The sequence below is a fragment of the Astyanax mexicanus genome, chromosome 22 (assembly GCF_023375975.1).
Source record: "Astyanax mexicanus isolate ESR-SI-001 chromosome 22, AstMex3_surface, whole genome shotgun sequence".
Classification (NCBI taxonomy): Eukaryota; Metazoa; Chordata; class Actinopteri; order Characiformes; family Acestrorhamphidae; genus Astyanax; species Astyanax mexicanus.
In genome coordinates, this window is record NC_064429.1 from 14,878,406 (window position 1) to 14,899,509 (window position 21,104).

The 21,104-nt window shown below is 38.7% G+C and overlaps 1 protein-coding gene across 2 annotated transcripts in view; it reads left to right on the forward strand.

The window, feature by feature from the left end:
• Positions 1 to 21,104, forward strand: part of pdzd2 (PDZ domain containing 2) — a 141,787-nt gene that overhangs the window by 64,290 nt on the left and 56,393 nt on the right. For both annotated transcript variants that reach the window (XM_007250471.4, XM_007250472.4), the window contains 2 exons: positions 6,558 to 7,041; positions 19,638 to 19,783. In XM_007250471.4, the coding sequence (XP_007250533.3) occupies positions 6,558 to 7,041; positions 19,638 to 19,783 (630 nt within the window). The remainder of the gene's footprint in view (positions 1 to 6,557; positions 7,042 to 19,637; positions 19,784 to 21,104) is intronic.

The window sequence follows — 21,104 nt, forward strand, 5'->3', positions numbered from 1 at the left end:
TTGGACAAAAGCGTCTGCCAAATGTAATGTAATGTAATGTAAAATGACAATATTTCTATATACATTTGGAAGAAATGTTGCTTGTACTTATATATATATATAGAGAGAGAGAGAATATATATATATATATATATATATATATATATATATATATATATATATATATATATATATTTTTTTTTTTTTATATATATATTAGTGCTGGGTGGTTTGACCAAATATATATATATATATATTTTAAGCACCCAGGACCAATTGTAGGCTGCTTTGTTTTCACACACGTTTTCCAAAGCCAAATGGGATAAGTTGAAACAGTCATGTTACAAAATTAACTAATTACACAACCCGCATTCGAACATGGGCACGGATAACTTCCACACCTGGAAGAAGGAGGACCTGTTATTGCCAGGTGTGAAAGCAGCTTTAACACCTTACTAAATATACCTGAAAAAAACATTGGGGCCTCTCCTACTGTTTGTTTGCTAATCTGGCTAATACTAGCTAGCATGCTATTCCTCTGTTGGTTAGCTTTGCTGTTTCACACAGTGCTTTACAGCACTTCTAGTGTTTTTTTTTATATATACATTTGATCAGTTGATTTTAAAATTGAGTATATGTTATTTATTCCTGGGTAACGTTTTGAATAAGTCAGTCTGCAGTTAAACTTAATACTTATTATTAAACTTAACACGATTATTGTTTAACGGTTGATACTTAAAATCCTTTAAAGTCCTTTAAATAGATTTGAATATTGATACAAGTCACTTTCACTTTATTTTAAGAGAAATCCTTGACGTTACAGGCAAGGAGCGTGAAAAATCCTGTAATGCTGTAAAATATTGACATTTATCTGAAATATACCTTTCAATGTGTTAAAAACACATGGAACCTTATATTGACCAATCAAACATAAAGGCAAACCATGGAAAAGTGTGTGCGTTAATCATTTCTGCAGTTGCATTAATGAATATATTAATGTTTATATATAATGTAAATATATTATATTTAGCTGTCTTTCTGCAAGCCTTGTGAAAGAAGCTGTAACCCTTTAGGACCAGAGCCCAGCATGGCCGTTCCATTGCAGACGTGTTGGGGCCAGTCCAGCCCTGATGGATTTCCCCCAGTGCTGTAATAGAGCCGGGGCTGAGCATCAGAAAAGAAGCTGAAGGGCTGAAACTGTTGTTTCACTTGTGCCCCATTAGCTTTTTACAGCGGCTGAATTCCTTGTCATGGTGCCAGACTTGAGCTCATGGCATGTTTTCTTCTTGTTTGGTCTTTATCAGATTGCTGATTTGTATGGAGATAGTTTTACAGAAGCAGGTCTGGACATAGCTCTCACCTACTGCCCTTAATGGTAGTAGTGAACATATGGCCCTTAGGTGGTGTAAGATGATGATACTGATAGTTTCATTGAACTTCCACAGAATATGCCACACACACCTGCTGAGTGAGGTCTGCTGGGAGTAAGATTTCACAATTTCTATTTCTTTACTGTTCCTTCTTACTCTAACTCTTCTATTACTGTGATCTGCTTTGAGAAATCCATCATCCACCCAGAAATCCATCATCTCACTCTGCGGCGTTACAGAGAAGCGGATGTCTAGGATAAAGATGTTTAGACATGCATCTAAAAGAATTCCACTGTAATCTTCGTGCTACTGGGAATATAATCAGCAGCATTATGAATGTTGCTCTGTATAGGCTAGAGGGACACTTGGAATTCCAGAGCGAGATAAGCACTTTATGTAACAGTGTTAGTCCAAGTGGCATAAAACTTTAGGTAGGTCTTAAAGCCTCTGTTTAAAGTAGGGTTGGACACTTATATTAAAATCATATTGATATTTGTCCATAATGTCCTAAAACCACATTGGTTGTGACCAAAATGGCTCTCTATTTACAGTTAGGACAGTGCAGTAAAAGTATCATGACACACTATCATTGCGGAACTTTGTCACATAGACAAGATGCATCAACAGCAGCAAATTCTAAAATTATTATGCTCATTGGCTAAAAAGCATTCCGAAAGACCCTCAGGTGCTGGGAAAAGTCAGTTATAAATCACTCAGTTTATATTTCAGAAATGCCACAACGAATGTAGAAGGAAAAAATAAAACAGTGTTTTGCTCTACTCATTGGGCGAAGAGTGGCAAGACAGCACAAATGATGGTGTTAACTACAATAGCTGCAAGCTGCTGTGCTGCCATGTTTACACTCTGAGATACTCATCTCTGAGATACTGCATGGCCAGTGTTTAATCACTCGCATCAACTTCTGAAAGAGATGCAGATTTTTATTACAGTACGTTTGGAGACTTCTAGAGAGCTTAATTGACTTATACCCTGCCTGGCCCAAAAAAATAAAAAAACACCCCTGGATTTAAGGAAGCAAATGATCTGGGGATGCTGCAGTTGGTCAGGTCTAGGTTCAGCAACACTATGGATTGTAGTGGATTGAAAGGAGATTGGAGAGAATAATGGGAGTCTCCCAGTGACCTTTGTCTTTATTCATCAAGTCTTGTTAAAAACATTCATCTTTAACATTTCTTGCCATCTAAACCAGTAATTTTTTAACCATTGGCAGATTTAGAGAGATTTGTGTGCAGTTACTGTGGATACACTGTATATTGTGTATATAATATACAAAGAATTGAAGACTGTTCATACTGGGGCAAATAGCTTGAGGAAGAAGTGGGTCAGGAAGAGGAAGATGACAGCTCTCCCTTTTTTTCCTTCATCCAGAATGAAAGTAGAAAGGAGCTATGTCAAAAGAGCTGATTGCATCAAAGGGTTTGGCAGCTGCAGAACGTCCGGATGCTCCGTGCTAGAACACTGTTTCATGCCTTTTGCAGCAATGTTGGGAAACATATTCCCTAAAGGCTCAGTATTCCCCCACACGTCTCTGTCTGTCTCTGTTATATTATTCAACTTTCCAGCATTTAAAGATGTTGAGTAGAAGATTAGTTGTACAGTAATTCTCATTGTGTGTTTTACTGAATAAGCAAATAGTGACCTCATTTGCTTAGCATTGTGCTGAGTAGGGACACACCAAAATTCATCATTTTTACTGAAGCTGAAACCAGATAAACATTTGGTCAAAGGCTGAAAGTTGATTTTCTTGATTTTCGATGGACTATTTATAGAACATTTAACATTTTAACTGCTGACCAAAACATATTTCTGCTGAATTTGTGTTTTTGCTTAATTATAAAAAATATATAATGTACATGTACTGTTTTCACACTTAAAATAGCAAGCAACTTGTATGAAAACAATACATGTACATTATATATTTTTTATAATAAAGCAAAAACATATTCAGCAGAAACCAATGGATTTCATAAAAGACATGTGACTGCAGTTTAGTGCATATTGGTTCCACTATGTGATTAATTTCATATTTTTAAACCATATTCAGACAAAACTTAGTCATTGATTTCATTCTGATAAGATTTTAACCAAATTACTTATTTATTACTTATATTAAATTATATTATTATTGGTGTTTCAGTTGCACTGGAAGAAGTTTTGGTTGTTGAATGCTTCTCAGAGAGATCGGTGTGTTTGTACAGTTATAACATGTGGGTCAAATGTGTATCAGATCACCTCCTGAAGTGAATTATGTCATCTTTTTGTTTAAAATGCATTAGGTGGGTTTACACGTGAATTTTTATGTGGTCATTTTATGGTTTTATCCACATATAATCATGGTACTTAATAGTCAATACACATGAAGTCACCAGGTGTGAATGTAGGCTGAATTGAGATGGTTAGACAGCTGCATTTAAGCAACTCTAAAACATCAGGCAGGTCTTGCAGGGCGTTTTTTGGTAACAAGGACAAGAGTGCCCAAGGCTTATTGATACCTGGGACTGTGGAGACCCCACTACGTAACTTGAGGGTGACTACAGGACACCCACAGGGGTCTTGCTAAGTCAATAGTTTAGAACTACTTTGGTGGCCTGAGTTACCACCCACAGTATTAGTAAAACGGTAAAATTTAAAAAGTATTTCTGTCCTTTATATTATTGCGTAATTGCATTTGTCTTAGGATAATTCAGTAGGGTTTGTTTTTCCACTCTATTATATATATTTTCTATAATATCTAGTTCCTCAGGTTCTCTGTTATAATGAGCATCTAGGTCAAATAATGTATATTTGCTTCTCTCTCAAATACCGGCACTCACAAACACACAGCACTCTTTCATTAGTTGTTCACCACGCTCATTGTCTGGCTCTCTGTTTTGGGATGTAAGCAATTGCTTTGTTAGTTCATGGCATCAGCATTGCCAGTGCAGCGAGTCACATTGTCATATGTGGGAGACCATCCCTCCCCTGTTGTTTTGTGGGACAGCAGGCCTAAAAATTGACAGAGTAGGTCCAGACAGTCATGAGAATGAAGAGGAGTGTTTCATGCTTGGAAATCTTCTGCTTCGGCTTTAGAAGATCACAAGGTGTGTTGCAATTATTGGTCCAACTAATCTAACCTATAAGTCACAGATTGGACAGTTTGTTCTGATCAGCAAAAAGGGAAAGATGGAGACAAATTTTGCTTTTAGTTTTGTGCTGTTCTATATTTTTATTTTTTTATTTTTATTGACCTTGATTTTGGAATGGTCTCTTTCATTTGTATTAGTGACATGCACTGTTCATTTTTATTGCAGCTGTTTGTGAAGATTGAGCGACCTATTACTCTAGAAAGAAATGTAGCAGTGAAACTCCATTTCACACAGTTATGGGTGAACTTTAGTGATTACTTCATGGTCCTTGTGCGCCCTAAATCAATTTTTTGTACAAATAATCTGGATTGTCTGGGGTCTATTACACAACTAGATGCTATTTCTTGGTAATGTTATTAAAATATTTCAATTTAATTAAATTATTTTAAGTTTTTTACAAATAAAAACATGTGACATAGAATAGAACATTTCTGGCAGAATTATGTAAATTGATCACAATGTATAATATCAAGGGACAGCTTATAAATGCCCACACCAGTGTGAGTGTGGCCTGATAGTGGTTGCCAGTTGGATTGATTTGCATTCCAAGTTGTGTAGTTGTTTAACGTTCCTCAATCCATAGTGCCACATGTGTACCAGGAATACATAACAGAAGACATTACTCCCTGCAGTGGACAGAGCAGTGGGTAGTTTTGATCTTGACCAGCATTGTCTGGGTAGAATTGTCCAGACAGGCATGCGACTCTGTTAGAAATCACATCCACAGTCAATGGACATGCATTCTGCAGATCCATGCAGCGTTCTTTAGCTTTCATTAGACTTGCAAAAAGTCTTGGGACATGACCGTGTACTCTGACATGACAAATGTAATGGAACTGGAACTTGTATCATCTTAATTGCTAACCAATAGCAGCTGAGAATCTACTGATGACAGCCCTGCATTTTAATGCCACATCACTGACCCAGACCTCGCAGAACAAGTAGCACAAATGATTGACTGGTTCTTTGAGCATGTTCGAGCAGTCTGAGTTAATATGTAGCGGCAGTAATACTTGCAGTCGTGACCACAGGTACAATCAGTCATGCGGGATAAGACTCTTCAGAATGTGCTTGAGAAAATCAATGTTTTATTATAAGGTTTGCTCAAGAAAGGAACACAAACCTCTGTGGAAAAAATGCCAAGCAACATTTAGCAGTGGATGTCATTCTCATGGCTAGGTGTTTTGTAGATATATTACTGCATTTTTCCGGTCCTGCTTGTTTTACAATGTTATGGTTTACTAATCCCATGGTTAAGTTACTGTTTATATTGTTATCTTGATTGTGGAGTTCCACATATTTGCGTGTGCAGCATGTATGTACCAGGAATATACCTGAGAACGTGTTCTGGAGCATTTCCTGTTGAAGCCATGTTCCTCTGTTCTGTTCGGTTTGATCTGGACCTTTTGGATTTTTTTTTTTTTGGGGGGTGTTTTTACACTTAAAGTTAAACTAGACTTCAGTAAATATTTTTACAGTGGTGTGCTGATATCATTGTTGTTGCTCCACAATAAACTGTACAGAAATAAATGCCATTCTGTAACATAGTACTCTTCCTGTATTTACTTTTTTGCTCCGCCCCAGATAGTTCTGATCAGTCTAGGGAGAGAACTTTCTCATATGAGTTGTTGTGTAGGATGTATTTTTTCTTGTTCATGGGTGAAAACACAGGTAACTTGGGTCCAACTAAAACACCAGTTTGAAACCACAGTCCAGATCAATGGGCCAAAATTTGATCTGAGCAAAGGAGGTTGTCTCGGTCCAGACAAACTGAGTCGTGGTCTGGTTTGTTTGCAGTGTAAAAAGACTATTTTTGGTTGGTTTGGAATTTCGGACCCATTAAGGTCATCATCACCCATTAACAATAGAGAAAGAGAAAGAACCTTTGTTGCTTAAACAAAATAAAAATATATTAACATTATTCATATGTTTAATATGAGGGCAGTGTTATTTATGGTATATCAGTGTGTATGTCCACTACATATTAAAATCTACATCATAAGCGATACGCTGGGTTTCACACCTTGAATTGACTGCTTGTTATTTCTCTTGTTTTGTACAGTTATCTGGCGGACCAGTGCTGGAATGGCGGCAGCATCTACCTGATCATGTTGCGGAGGATCAAGCGCAAAGCCCCTCTCCCTCCATGCAATGGCAGCAGTGGTGGCAACTGCGCAGAGGTACCGAACGAGCACCGCAGCAGTGTCTCCTCAGAGCCTGCGGGCAGCCCCACTCAGAATGGCAAAAGAACTCGCAAATTTGGCGTAATTTCCCGCTCTTCGTTCACCCGGGACAGCAAGGAGAGCAAGGACAGTCGAGACTTTGAGCATGAGAATGGCTACAGTTCAATGGAAACGGAGGTCACGACCCCAGAGACCAGCACCCCACCGGGAACACCAACTGAGGAGAGGCCCGTCTTTAGTCCATCAACGACGATACCCAATCACATGAAGGTTGGGAGCACTGCCACTTTGCCTAGTCGCTCCCACTCACGTCTGTCTGAGAATCATAAGACTGAGTCTGTGAGCAGTGAGCCCTCGAGCCAGGTAATGCATCTCAAGTTTGGTTTGATTGGTTTTGTTCTTAGTAGAAGATTTTAGTTGAGGGTTCCTTATCACAATCACCACCCTGTCACCAAGCAAAGTTATATTCAGTAGTGTTTCTGAAGAGCTGCAGTCCAGCACAGTTTGATAGTATCCCTGCACAGACATGCCTGGTTCTCCTCAGGTTTAGCAGACATGTTTCAGCTGGAATAGCACCAAACTGTACTAGGTCCAGACACTCCACAGGATCCAGAGTAGATACCCCAAACTGATCCTCGTGTTTGGATTAAATGTTGATAATAAGATCGTAAACGGCCACAGAAACTTAGCTGTTAGGGGTCTGATCCTCTTTTTCGGCTTAAATGTTGATGATCAGATCGTAAGCGGCCACAGAAACGTAGCTTTTAGGGGTCTGATCCTCTTGTTCGAGTTAAATGTTGTTGATAAGATCGTAAGCGGCCACAGAAACTTAGCTATTATGGGTCTGATCCTCTTGTTTGGGTTTAATGTTGATTGGATTGTAAACGGCCACAGCAACCTAGCTGTTAGGGGTCTGATCCTCTTTTTTTTGGTTAAATGTTGATCAGATCGTAAGCGGCCACAGAAACTTAGCTGTTAGGTGTCTGGTCTACATGTTTGGGTTAAATCTTGATGATCGAACCATAAATGGCCACAGCAACCTAGCTATAAGGTGTCTGGTCTTAACGTTTTGTTAAATCTTGATGATCGAACCATAAATGGCCACAGCAACCTAGCTGTAAGGTGTCTGGTCTTAACGTTTTGTTAAATCTTGATGATCGAACCATAAATGACCACAGCAACCTAGCTGTAAGGTGTCTGGTCTACATGTTTAGGTAGAATGTTCCTGATTGGATAATAAACAGCCACAGCAACCAGCTGTTAGGTGTTTGATCCTCTTGTTTGGTTTAAATGTTGATGATTGGATCTTAAATGACCACAGCAATTTAGCTGTTAAGTGTCTGATCTTTGTTTGGGTTAAATGTTGCTGATGGGTTTTAGGTGAAGGAGGTTAGCAGTGTTGTGTAGGTAATTGTGATTGATTGGAGAGTAGAGTACAGGGGAAGGGAATGAGCTCTATGTGTAACTCCAGATTTAAGGTGCTGTTTTGTGCTTTACTATTTTGTGTTACTGTGTTTCTATATTAGACCTGTGTAGAAGAGTTTTGTCACCTGTATAAGCTATACCTAATATACCTTTAGTAGGGAATTGTTTAGAAAATAAGAACCCGCCATGCGCTTATTTTTTGACTGCTGTTGATGTAGCTGACCTACATCAAATGACATTTAAACTATCGCAATCAAATTACAGTACTATGACGTGGTTGTAATGTACCACACAGAATATTCAATATCACACAATACTATGACCAAAAGGCTGATCTTTGTTGTGCTAGGTGTTTATTGGATTTGTAAAATACTGCAGTATTTGTATTGCATAATAGTAGTCAGAAATGTTTTTTAAATACATATTAAGATATATATTTTTTATTTTTCATTTTAATCATGCACATGCACATAGCCACACACACACCCCTTAAGAATATCCAACAAATGAATCATTAGATTAAGTAACAGATCAGAAAAATTGTTGTTAGCTTAATCTCTTAATCTCTTAGCTAAAAATCATTCGGCGCAGGCCTTAGCTTCAGTTGCACATTTCTAAGGATTTGTAAAACCTGAAAAACATGTGTTGAGTGAAGTCTATGTTGGGGCATCTTTGTGTTTTGAGAAAACTGTGGTAAACATAGACTTGCCAATGTATATGTGGCAAACAACTAAACATATACACTTTATATTTCATTGCAAATAAACCATGTATATTTATAGCTTAACTTTTTCCCTGCCATGCTTTTCTTATATGTGCAGCATGTGGTTTTGCATTGTCTTGTTAAAAAATGTATGGATGTCCCCAAAAAGGTGAAGCAACCTTGAATGTAGCATATGTTGCTCTAAGACTTCAGTGTCCTTTTTGCATTATTGCTGCACTGAATAAATTGTATTACATAACCCCTTACCATGACACACCCTGGCTTTTAGACTTGTTGCTGGATGGTCATTTTTGTCTTTAATCTAAAGCACATTGCAGCCATTTATTCCCAACAGAAATCTAGAATCCTGATTAATCTGAGCATAACATAACATTTTTCTAGTGTATGATATTCCATTCTAGATGCCAGTCTAAATTTATATTAATTATTGCCCAAACTCAATCCAAACATTATATGCATACAGTAGTTCCACTAGCTCCACTGTCTTGCATGACAGCCCTAAAGGGCACTGGGTTGATGCTCATCATGTAATTATTTTGGACCCCACAGTGTGGCTGAGTGCATATGTTTCTGATCTAATCGACCCTGAGAGAACCTCTGTGGCATTCCCCGGAGCACATAGGCCTTGTAATGTCTAAAGAAGCCTTGCTAGCTCAAAATAACCATTCTGGCTTCCCCAGCAGATGAGTCCATGTGCTAGCGGTTGTTCTGCTAGTGGCAGTTCGTGCTAGTGGTCGTTCGTACCAGCTCCAAGGGATCACACGAGCAGTTCTTGCAGTTTGATCTTGACCAATCACATGTGATTTCAAAGACAAGAAGGTTTTGCTTCCATGGAGCTTGTGGAGTCGAGACATTTCTGATGAACCACTATAAAGAATCAGGCGCAAAGTCTGCTTAATGTTAGAAATGATTCCTTTTTTTGGTGGACAGAGCAAAATGCAGGTTTCTGGTTTAGTGAAAGCACCACACGGGCTGAGCTGTCTAAAAGCTCTTGAGCAGGGTTACATTTTTATGTGTCAATTCATTTTTTAGTGGTTATTTTAATATAGAAATTGTGTTAATTAAAAGCATGTCAGTAAAGAGGTTTTAAGGGTAGACTGAAATGACCATGCAATGCATCACATTCTCTTAAAGATGGTATTGTACAAGCACAATTCCAAAAATACTGTGTAAAATGTAACTAAATGTAAATCATTTAGAGAGTAACATTTCCAGTATTAACAACAGTTTGTAAATATCTGGGAAGTAAGGGGCTCAGTTGTTGGAGTTTTGGGTGAGGAATATCGTCCCATTCTTGTTTTATGTAGGATTCTAGCTGTTCAACAGATTAAAGTCTTCTTTATGGGATTTTTGTTCTATGAAGCACCAAATGTTTTCCGTTGTTGAAATATCTAGACTTCAGACAGGCCATTTCAGTACCTAGACACTTCTTCTGAAAACAGCTGTGCTGTATCTTAGATTTGGACACACAACTAACTATTTAATTTTTTGCACTATAAGGCGCGCCGAATTATAAATGGCATTAGTTTACATCAAACTAGCACTGGATATAATTCTACACAGATTTCTCTCTTGAAGCGCTTCCATTTATTTATAGAAAACTTAGATTTCCAGATTTCCACTAAGGCAAGCCAGACAGTGCTACACTGAGTGAGGTTAGTGGGTAATGATAACGCTGCTCCAGCAGTGCTAGCCGGGGTAAGCAGCAGGCTACAGGACGATAATTTTCACCTCTGAACGGAAAAGAGCCAGCGCTTAGCATGGTTGGCAGTAATGCTAGCACTGCTCCAGCAGTCGGGGTTAGCAACAGGCTACAGGCAGATAATACTCACCTCTGAATAGCAATAGCGCTTAGTACGGTTAGCAGCTACTGCTAATACTGCTCTAGTCTCCACTAAACTATAGACTAAACTGTAAAAGTAAACTATAATGCGCACCTCAGCAGAGTGACTTTACTGCTTCTTACAACCTAAAATTCATACATAAGGTTCACCAGATTAAAATGTGCACTGATGATTTTTGGGAAAATTAAAGGATTTTAGGTGCACCTTAAAGTGTGAGAAATACGGTAGTCCAGAGTTGTGATCATTTACAGTTACGGTTTGTTTGCTGAGGGCGTGTTGCTTACGCCCCCTCAGCATGTTCAAAAAGAAAGCGTTACGCCACGTGCTGTTAGGACGCATGCCTTAAGCTGTAGTTGGGGTGTGTGGAGCAACGTCGTGGGAACATGGAGGAAGGGAGGGAGGGAGGGAGAGAGGAATCCGGCTGCTTGATTTCAGCACGCAGGCTTTTGGTGTTGGTGATTCATCCTCGCTGGCAGCCTTTCATTAACCGTTGTCTCAGTCTTCCATAGAAAAGACTGGTGCTAACATGTGAGCACATGCTGAAGGAATCAGATTGTTTGCTTATCTGTCAGACAGTCTAGGTGCCGTTCTCTGATACTTCTTACTTTCTCAGGCTCTGCATGCAAACAGGGCTTGACTCTAGTGTGTCGATTTAAATCTATAAGAAGAAAAAGCTTAAAGTTAAATCCACACAAGCTTTTGCAGGCCTGCTACTGATTGCAGGTAGACTAATGATATGTAATCATTAACATAATAAATTGTCTCTTTACATTTTTCTGGGTGTTCTGTAACCCAACATTGTTGACACAGATGAGTAGTGGTGCACACATATAATGCCTAAAAAAATATTCACCCGCTTGGATGATTTTCTAGACCCAGATATAAGAAGTTAAAATGAAGAGATTTCTATAAAATATTGTTAATTAAAAGTATATAAAATATCAAAATATATAAAATATAAAAAATATATAATATAAAATATCTAAGTTATGCAAAAAGCATTGCCTTTTTTTAAAGAGTTGGTTTTCGTAGAAGGTGTGCAAGGATAAGAAACCTTCAGGATATCAGGATAAAAGTATAGTTTGCCAGAGAGCACCGAAACAATGAGCAGGACTTCTGAAACAATGTGCCTTGAACAGCTGAATCTAAAGTCTGATTATTTGGGAACAGTGACAAAAGACATGGTTGGCACAAACCAAGCACAGTACCTAGGCATGTTAACTAGGGGTGCAGGAAAAAATTGATTCGTGCTCGAATCGCGAATCTAACATTGAACGATTCCAAATCGATTCTCATTTTCAAAAAAATCTATTTTTTGGGTAAAGCTACTGTCGCAGTGAACTCCGCGGTACAGTTAAAAAGCTCTGCGCGTCAGTGCCCCTAATTACATCCACGACTAGGCAAACACTGGTAATTTACGCTGCTAGTTAATAAACACAAGTGTTACTGACCAAAATAAACGCTTTTTAGGAGAGATATAAGTACCGTATTTTTCGGACTATAAGGCGCACCGTATTATAAGGCGCACGATGAGTGAACGGTCTATTTTTAGTGTTAGTCCATACACAAGGCGCACTGGATTATAAGGCGCACTAAATTAAACTTTATTTATATCAGTAACAATAACTCTGAGCAATAAATCCTTCACAATATCTGTGAAAAATAACAACATCTCTGAGCAATAAATCAACAAGCACAGCAAGTACGTATTACTCCGCGACGCTCCTGACAACGGTAGCCGCAACGCTCCGACAGACCATAATATTATGTTGAAGCACAGCAAGTACCGCATTACTCCGCGAGGCTTCTGACTATAATAGCGTGTTGTGCCGAATTCGGTGAATAAAACGGTTTTAAAACAGAGATAAAGATTGGATAAGTTTCATTTCTGGATGAAGTGATTTCCAGCGCTGTTTGGATATAACTGTGGATTACAGGAGACTGGATTGATGGATTCTCTTTAGTCTGGACGCGTTTTGAAGGTAGGACCTGTGGCTGAGCGCGGGTGTGTGTTCGGGGGGTGGCGGCAGTGATATGAGAGTAATATGAGAGTTATGAATTATTAAAATCATAACCAAGGCATATTTCGCCCTAAATGTTTATTTTCTGAAAGGATATTCCGCTAAATAGGCTAAATAGCTCAAAAGCAGAGATTCTAAGCTTTAAAATGGTATATTGGATGTCTATATTGAACCTGTAACTGTTCATAACTATTCAGAAACACAGCCAGTTATGAAATATTAAATATTTCTGGCCCGCCGGTGGGCCAGCGCGTGTTAAGAGGTTAACTTTACTTAGAAGTGGGCGCTAAAAAGAAACAGTTTGTGCTATTACCCCAGAACGGGTGGAAAGGAAAGTTTACCGGCACCTTGTTCTGGCCACGGAGCTACAGTGGAAACTAGCTACCCTGAGCCACAGCCGAGAGGCAGTACGGCAGTCAAAGGTAACCGCGCGCTAGCCCAAGAGGGGGATCTTTTTCTGGCGTGGGTGAGGAATTCTGCACAACAGAGCGCCGTGTACCACATAAAAATCGAGGTCAGTAAACACAAGCAAAATCCATACACAAGGCGCACTGCATTATAAGGCGCAATGACGATTTTTGGGAAAAAATAAGTATTTTAAGTGCGCCTTATAGCCCGAAAAATACGGTAATGTGTAAATATGTAACGTTATAAGACAATACCTGACAAAATCTGTTTTAATGACGTTAATAAACATCACTGTGACAGCGCTAGTCGCAGTTCCACAGCAGCGAGGGACGAGGACGTGAATCACTTATCTAACCAGCCTTTACTGATTTCTGCCCTCAATAACCCTTTCAATAACCTCCAATAGCCTTTAATAGTCTTCAGTAGCCTTCAACAGTCTAACCTGGCGGCCGTGTCCACTAAACTCCGTAGTTATAAACATCATGAGGTTAGCAGCGCGCTAACTGACCTGTTTATAATGTAATCCGAGCAGTGACTCCGTGACGGCTGCTCTAAACTGCTGCTGTTTGCTGGTTGGGCTGAAAGATGAAGTGTAGAGAGCTGTATTATCCGTTTAGTGGGGTTAAAACTTTTATTTTCTACACAGACGAACTTTAAAACCTGTAAAAACGCTCCAGACTGACTGGCTGAGCTCTGTAGCCCGTGGCTGAGCTGTAGCTCTGACTGAGTGAAGACAGCGGGGCTTGTGCTGCTACTGCAGCTCCGACTAGTGGTTGGATGAGGAACTGCAGCTTCTTGTAAGTGAGCAGTTTCTCCGGCCATCCACACACAGCTCTGATAAACTGCTTAACCCTAAACTCCTGAATCAGATCGGCTAAAATCAGAAGAAGATCTGCCGATCGCCGATACCGTATTTTGGCTGAAAATCGGCCGATACCAATACACTGCCGTTCGATCGTTCCATCTCTACATTAATTATTGTTGCACTGTCACTATGTTGCAAAACGTTTTAATACAGTAAGGAAACTAAGTTTATTGTTTTAAATAAATTCACTATTTGTTTAAATTGTCCTTTCATATTTTTATCTTCTCACATAATTTAAACAAAAGTTATAGGCCATTTGAATTGAAAAATCGTCCCAGAATCGAAAATCGCTTCCCCAAAAATCGGAATCGAATCGAACCGCCAGACACTGAGAGATTCGCACCCCTAATGTTAACCTATACCTACTGTGAAGAAAGGGGTTAGAAATATCATGATATGGGGCTGCTTGCAACAAGTGGACCTGGGAAGTTTTTACAATTAATTTGTCAGATTGTCGTTTAACATCCATACAAACACATAAGGTGAAACATCACACAGTTAAAAGAGTTCTGCATGAAGGAGTAGGAAAAAACTTAAATGGAAGACTTCAATGGGCGAATGTGGTTTGCAAACCCATTAAATAATTTTTTTTTACACATGTTTATTACACTACTTAAGCCCATAAGAAAAAAAAATACAAACCACTGAATTGGGTCAGAATACACCTATTTTTTTTTTCACAAAAATACATCTTAACCAAATAATTTTATCCATCTGTTGACTGTATTCCATTATTGCCCTCTGAACATTTCAACAAGTATAACCTGAACCCTAAACAGATTGATAACACCAGTTCTTTTCAGTTAATATAGTTGTTATAGCAGTGATGAGTCACACCTAATCAGTTAGGCTGTGTTTACAAATCAGTGTGAGTTGTGCTTTAGCTGTCAAAACATGGTTAGACTTGTTGGTATAACTCATTATAAAGACAACATTCAGGGTTAAATCAGCAAAGCTGTGTTTTGTATGCTTGCTGTGAATGCAGATTAGCAAACAGCTTTCACTGCACTCCCACAGATAGCATTAGATTTCAGTAGTTGAAGGTTAAAAGCATTACACTGTGTGAGATGAAATCAATAACCAGCTTATTTTTAGACCAATCTCACGGTGATATTCTATGAAAATTCATGAGCTTCTATTTTCAGTATTTCCATGAGACAAGCTTTGATCCTGCTCAGCTAAAAATGGCACGGTGGATCGTTTTAATCTGCGAATCTACCTGAACTTTTTCCTGTAAGTCTCTTTTAGGAATAATTGGTGGTTCTTGCAAAGTCAGCACACCTTAAAATAATCTGAGATATTTATAATCCTTTATTGTACTGAGTTTTTTCCTGCACATCTTTATCTCCGACAGAAGCTGGGTATCAGCCAAAAATTCATTGGCTTTTATGAGAAACGTATGAGGTGAGGCAGCTCTATTGCTGCAGGTGAATGCAGTTTATTTTCCTGCCGTCTCATTTCCCTTACTCGTCTTAGTGTCAGACGTGACAAGGAGGCAGCGATAGCATGATTTAAAATGGAGAGTTGAAGCCCTCTCATTCTGTGGTATAATTGAACACTTTTGATGTGGGTAAATTAGCATGAAAAAGAAGTGGCATAGCATTCTCTTCTCCTTTCATGTGCCCAGGCCAGGTCAGGATATCAGATTAATGGAAAGGGGGTGGTGAGCAGGACCACGTTTATTTACACATGATGAAAATTATAGTAGCGACAGTAGGTGTTGTATGGGGTACAATATTGAACATTTTGTCAGTAAGGAGGCTTTTATAGTAATAAACAGGCTGAGGAGGAAAATTAAGAGTATAATTTATTTTCATCAATTTGTCATGATTTGTCACAACAAAAAAATCAATATACCATATTTTTTGCACTGTAAGGCGCACTGCATTATAAGGCGCACTATCAATAAACATCTGTTTTTTTTTTAGGTCTATTTTCATACGCAGGGGACTCTGGATTTTAAGGTGCATTTTAAGCGGCACTTTTCAGGAACAATGGTGTCGCCATGTTTCCCTTATAATTCAGCTGTAAAGCTAAGCTAAGTTAATTACAAAACTGTAATTCTTAAAAAGTCACACAAGTCAACCGTGCGCTGGATGTTAATCTGAAAACTGTTTATTTGGGTGAGTAAAGTGCTTCTGTTTATTTATAGTAAGTTTAGATTTCCAGATTTCCACTAAGGCTGGAGCCATTAGCATTAGTGGCTTACCACTAATGCCACCTAACTGCCGCCCGACAGCGCTACACTGAGGAACCCTGAGTGTTCCGGTAAAGCAGGGCGATACTAGATAGCGGTTTGTGTCACTTGTTTTAACGTGGTAAACGCACAGACTACAGTCTGATATTACAGTCTGATATTACTCACCTCTAAAACAGTTACCGGGTAATGCTGATGCTGCTTCAGCAGTGCTAGCCGGGGTTAGCAGCAGGCTACAGGCAGATAATACTCACTTCTGAATGGCCAAAAAGCTAGCGCTTTGCAGGTAATGCTAATGCTGCTCCAGCACTGCTAGTCTTGGTTAGAAGCAGACTACAGGCCGATATACTCACCTCTGAAAATGCTAATGCTGCTGGAGAACTAAACAGAAACTCCTGTATAATTTTACTCAATTAAGAATGTTAATACGAATGATAACGTTTTGGCTTGTTTTAATAGGATGCAAAATATTTTTCAAAGTCTTTTATGCAGTAGAGATGGATAAAAAATGGTTTTGGTAGCAGTTACCTGAAATTCCTGAACCCGGTTGTTTCATTTGTATGTGTGTTCTACTGTAGCCTAGTTATAATGTAAGAGTTTACTAAAAACTGGTTTACACATTATTAATATTAAGACGGTATGCATCACACAGACCTGGGCCTACATATGTACTTGGCCTGTGGAGCAGGAGTATGTTTTGTTTAAATCCACAGAAAGAGCAAAAACAGGACAAAAACTTCAGCTGACTAACAGCCGCTTTAGTAATTGCTGTTGACTGCAAGAAGTATGCTGCTTTTACTTACCTAATAAAGTACAAATAAAGAAGAGTGATGAACTCTGTGTATATGCTTTTACTTTCAGCTTTCTAATCATGATGCTGCTATAAACCTTCAACTACAAACACAAAGTTACATCCATTTGTTTGAGCCTTTTAACTATAATGTTTGGGATAAAGGGCTTTACAGGTGTTGACTGCTTAGGTACTGTATATTGAAGGTATTGTGCAGTCTTGTTTTAAGGATTAAGAAGAAGAGAATGTATAATAATCTAGAGAAACCAGAATAAAACCATAATCGAAATTGACCAAACCTCAGGCCTTTTCAAAATCAATGTTTGGGACATAATAAGAAAGGCAGACAAATGGAACTTGTAGTCAAGGAAGACATTTAGAGCTGATAACAGAATAATTTATTATAATTAGAAAATTTTATTTTTAGGTTCATCGTGTAAGAAAATATTGATATATTGAATTATCACATTATTGTATTTTGAAATACTGTGTCGATTCTCAAAAGTATTTTTTAAACATTACTTTACTCAGTTTTATACATTCTTCATACATTCTACTTTTTTTCTTAGTTTTTGTGTTACCAATGCACACAAAAGAAATAAACATATGTAACAAAATGTGTAATTGCAATAATTTTCTGAGAAATAATTTACTGGCAAATATTTAGGGGTGCCAACAGTTTTGGCCATATATTTTGAGACCGCTGACAGAAAGCTCTGGGGCAGTTCTGGGTTCAGGGTTGTGAAAAAAGTTAGTCTGGAGCCCTGGGTTTGACAGATCAGAAACAGATCAGAGATCTGTATCTAAAGTAGTCTTTTATATTGATCTTATGCGGTTTATCTGATATTGATGTGGTTTTTAATATCTAAAACTTTGCCCTGCTTTTTGTGTCTCTGTTGAAATATGTACCATTTCAAATGTTTCACTAACATTTTGTAAAGTTTGTATCAGCAGTATCTATGGAAAAATACAGCGCACTGCTCGATTCCAAATGATTTTACCTGCTGAAAGCCCCTGAAAGGTCCTTTTACAGAATGTTCCTTTAGTCGCAGGGACAGTAATGGCAGGAGACACGCTGAGATTAATGAAACTCTGCTCAGGACCATGTGAGGTGTCTGGAGGAGGCTTGGGCTCCAGTAGCTGTCAGAGGCAGGTGCTCCTAAAAGTCTCTCACTCTTTATTTATAGAGCTTTCCAAAGAGGAAGCAGCCTGGATCAAAAACGGATTCAACCAAAAGGGATGGAAAACACATCAGTTTGCTTTCTTTCCAATCAGCCTGAATGCAGCTTTAGAGATGAAGTTTCTTTATTTACAGCTCGACAGCAGCAGACGTGCTCTTGCTTCAGTGATGTTTTCGCTGATGAGCGATAATTGGGGGGAGTGGGAGTTTAGTTTCAGTCAGAAATATTGTTAGTATTTCATTGCGCATGAGCCGTTGCCTGGGCTGAGAAGTACTTTGACAAGCGTAATCAAATTTAAGCCGAGAAACAGCTGGTGCTTGGTGAATCAAGGGTTTGGTTTGAGTGTTATGTAACTGTATTATGACTGGATTTTTCGACCATGAGACAAAGCCTTTGTCTTCTTGGAGTATGATGCCAGTTGTGGTCCAGGAGAGATACAGCTTATCAAAAGTTTTACAGCAATAACTTTTTCTTATATTCGGGGGTTGTGTACAATGTAAATAATATACAGCATTTAACATTTTACATAAATAGAATTAAGATATTTGTTAATATATATCGTATTTTTCGCACTATAAGGCAAACCTATAAAACTAAAAAATTGTCAGTGCGCCTTATAATACCTTTTAAAGCACTAGCTCTTACATCGTTCAGTGGTGAGTATTACTAACCTGTAGCCTGCTGCTAACTCAGTATTAGAATTAGCTGCTAGCTGTGCTAAGCGCTTGCTCTTTTTAGCTCTTTCCGTTCAGAGGCGAGCATATAGGACTGTATCCTGCTGTTAACCTGCTAATTTAGCCGCAAATGCTAATGCTGCTGCACCTAGCCTTATTGAAATTCTGGAAATCTAAGCTTACTGTTAATGAACAGAAAGGCTTTACTCACCCAAATAAACAGTTTTAAAGAGAGAATACTGTTTAGATTAACATCCGGTCTGTTTATAGCATTAAAGTTTTGTTTACTTAGCTCAGCTTTACTTAATTTTAGCTACTCCCACCATCCATTAACACCTGCCCCCCCCCCCCCCCCCACCCCCCCAGCAGCGAGACCTGCTGAGTTAGAAAGAAAATATGGCACCCCTAAAAACTCCTGTTCCTTACTATTGACACATAATGAGTTTTATAATCCGGTGCGCATTATATATGATAATAGACCAGAACAAAGACATTTGTTGATATTGTGCCTTATAATCTTTGCACATTATAATGCTGTAATTAAGAGTTTCTATAAATGTGGCCTACTTTTAATTATATTAGATGAAAATTATTGAATATTGGTGTACTTTACAATATTTTGTCACTGTATTATGAAAGCAGTGCCAATGTGTGGGGTATGTGTGGGGTATTCCATTATTTTGTGTTTGTTTTTGCTTTAGTAAATGTCTATATTAAACGTATTTTGAAGATTTTGAAGATGTCTTCAAACTTTTGACGGCCATGTTAATTAATCAAAATGCATCTCTATCTCCCTCTCCATCTCTCTCTCAACCCTATGTCTCTTTCAGCCTCAGGAGGGCAGTCATATCTGGAAGATGCACATGTTGAAGGGGCAGGACGGCCTGGGCATTCAGATCACGGGTGGCCGCGGCTCTAAGCGCTCTCCACATGGAATCATAGTGGCCCACGTGGAGGAAGGAGGAGCTGCTCAGAGGTAACATCCTTGCTCACGGCTCCATCGTTAAGAGGCAATCATTTGCTGTCGTGGCAACCGCGGGCGCCATAGTGACACTATATCATCCATATGCAAAGTGTCGTAGCAACTCGAGTGCACTTCAGGACACTCATTAAGCTTCAAAGCCAGTGCAGTGTCCACGTTTAGGGCAGTTTAAAATATACAACTCCATTACAACATCGTCTTGTGCTCATCGGTAGTGTCAATTTCTGTTTGAGTGGCGTTACTTAAAGTATTACTGTCTAGCAGAATATTCAGCTCAGTGGGCTCAAATTATTGCAGTTTAGGATTTCCTCAGAGACTCGCATAGCCAAGTGTATTAACCTGCTCGACGCAAAATGCTACTAAACAAACTACACATAAGACCACCTAAATTCATAAATGGGCTGGAAAAAATAATTTATGATTATATAATTTGTATTCAGGAGCTTGTGATATAAAAGTCACACCCACAGCCAATCCACAGCCCATAACACTGTAGCTAACTTCCCTGGATGTGGACAGAACAGAATAACTACTGAAGGATTTCAGTAAAAGATTGTTTGAATGGTGGATAAAAGAGCATCAATTCCTTAATGAACAAATCATTTGATTTATTAAAATTTATTTTAATACACATTAAAATTACACATTTAGTTTAATTTGAATTTGAGGACTAGGTTTATATTGCAAGCCACATTGCTCAAATCTGATTCTGTGAACAAATCTGTCCCTGAAACGGCTCACAATGTCATATTTGAGAGACTAGAGACTCGTAGCTTTATAAAGGGAAATGGATGAGTTAGCAGCTCATGTGGAGCATCTTTTGCTGGAGTGGAGAGTAAACAGCTGGTCTGAAGTTCATGCTCAGGTCCAGGAGGTGAAAAAAGGCCAGGCGGTTTGCTTTTGCTGTTTTTACAGCTATAGCTGCACAGCTGCACCATGAGATGTGTGGATACGAGAGAGAAGCGCGTAGCACATGCTCAAAAGCAAAAACACGCATGAATTCCGATTTGACCATTCACATTTATATCGCATGTACATGGATCGGATACCTATTTGATTTAGGACCACATATAAAAAGTGACTCAAATCTGATTTGAAAATAATTGTGTTTGAAAAAATCAGACCTAAGCCACATTCAGCAAAAAATCAGAATTGAGTCACTTCAGTCTGGTAATGTGAACATATCCAAGGTGTACTTCAGAAAACACACAGAAATGGTTTAAGACTTGGAGTGGTTTAAAATTCAAGTGAAAAGGTTTAAGACACTGTGTCATGTTCATGTGAGGCATTGTAAATTTCGGTATTTTTCCAAATG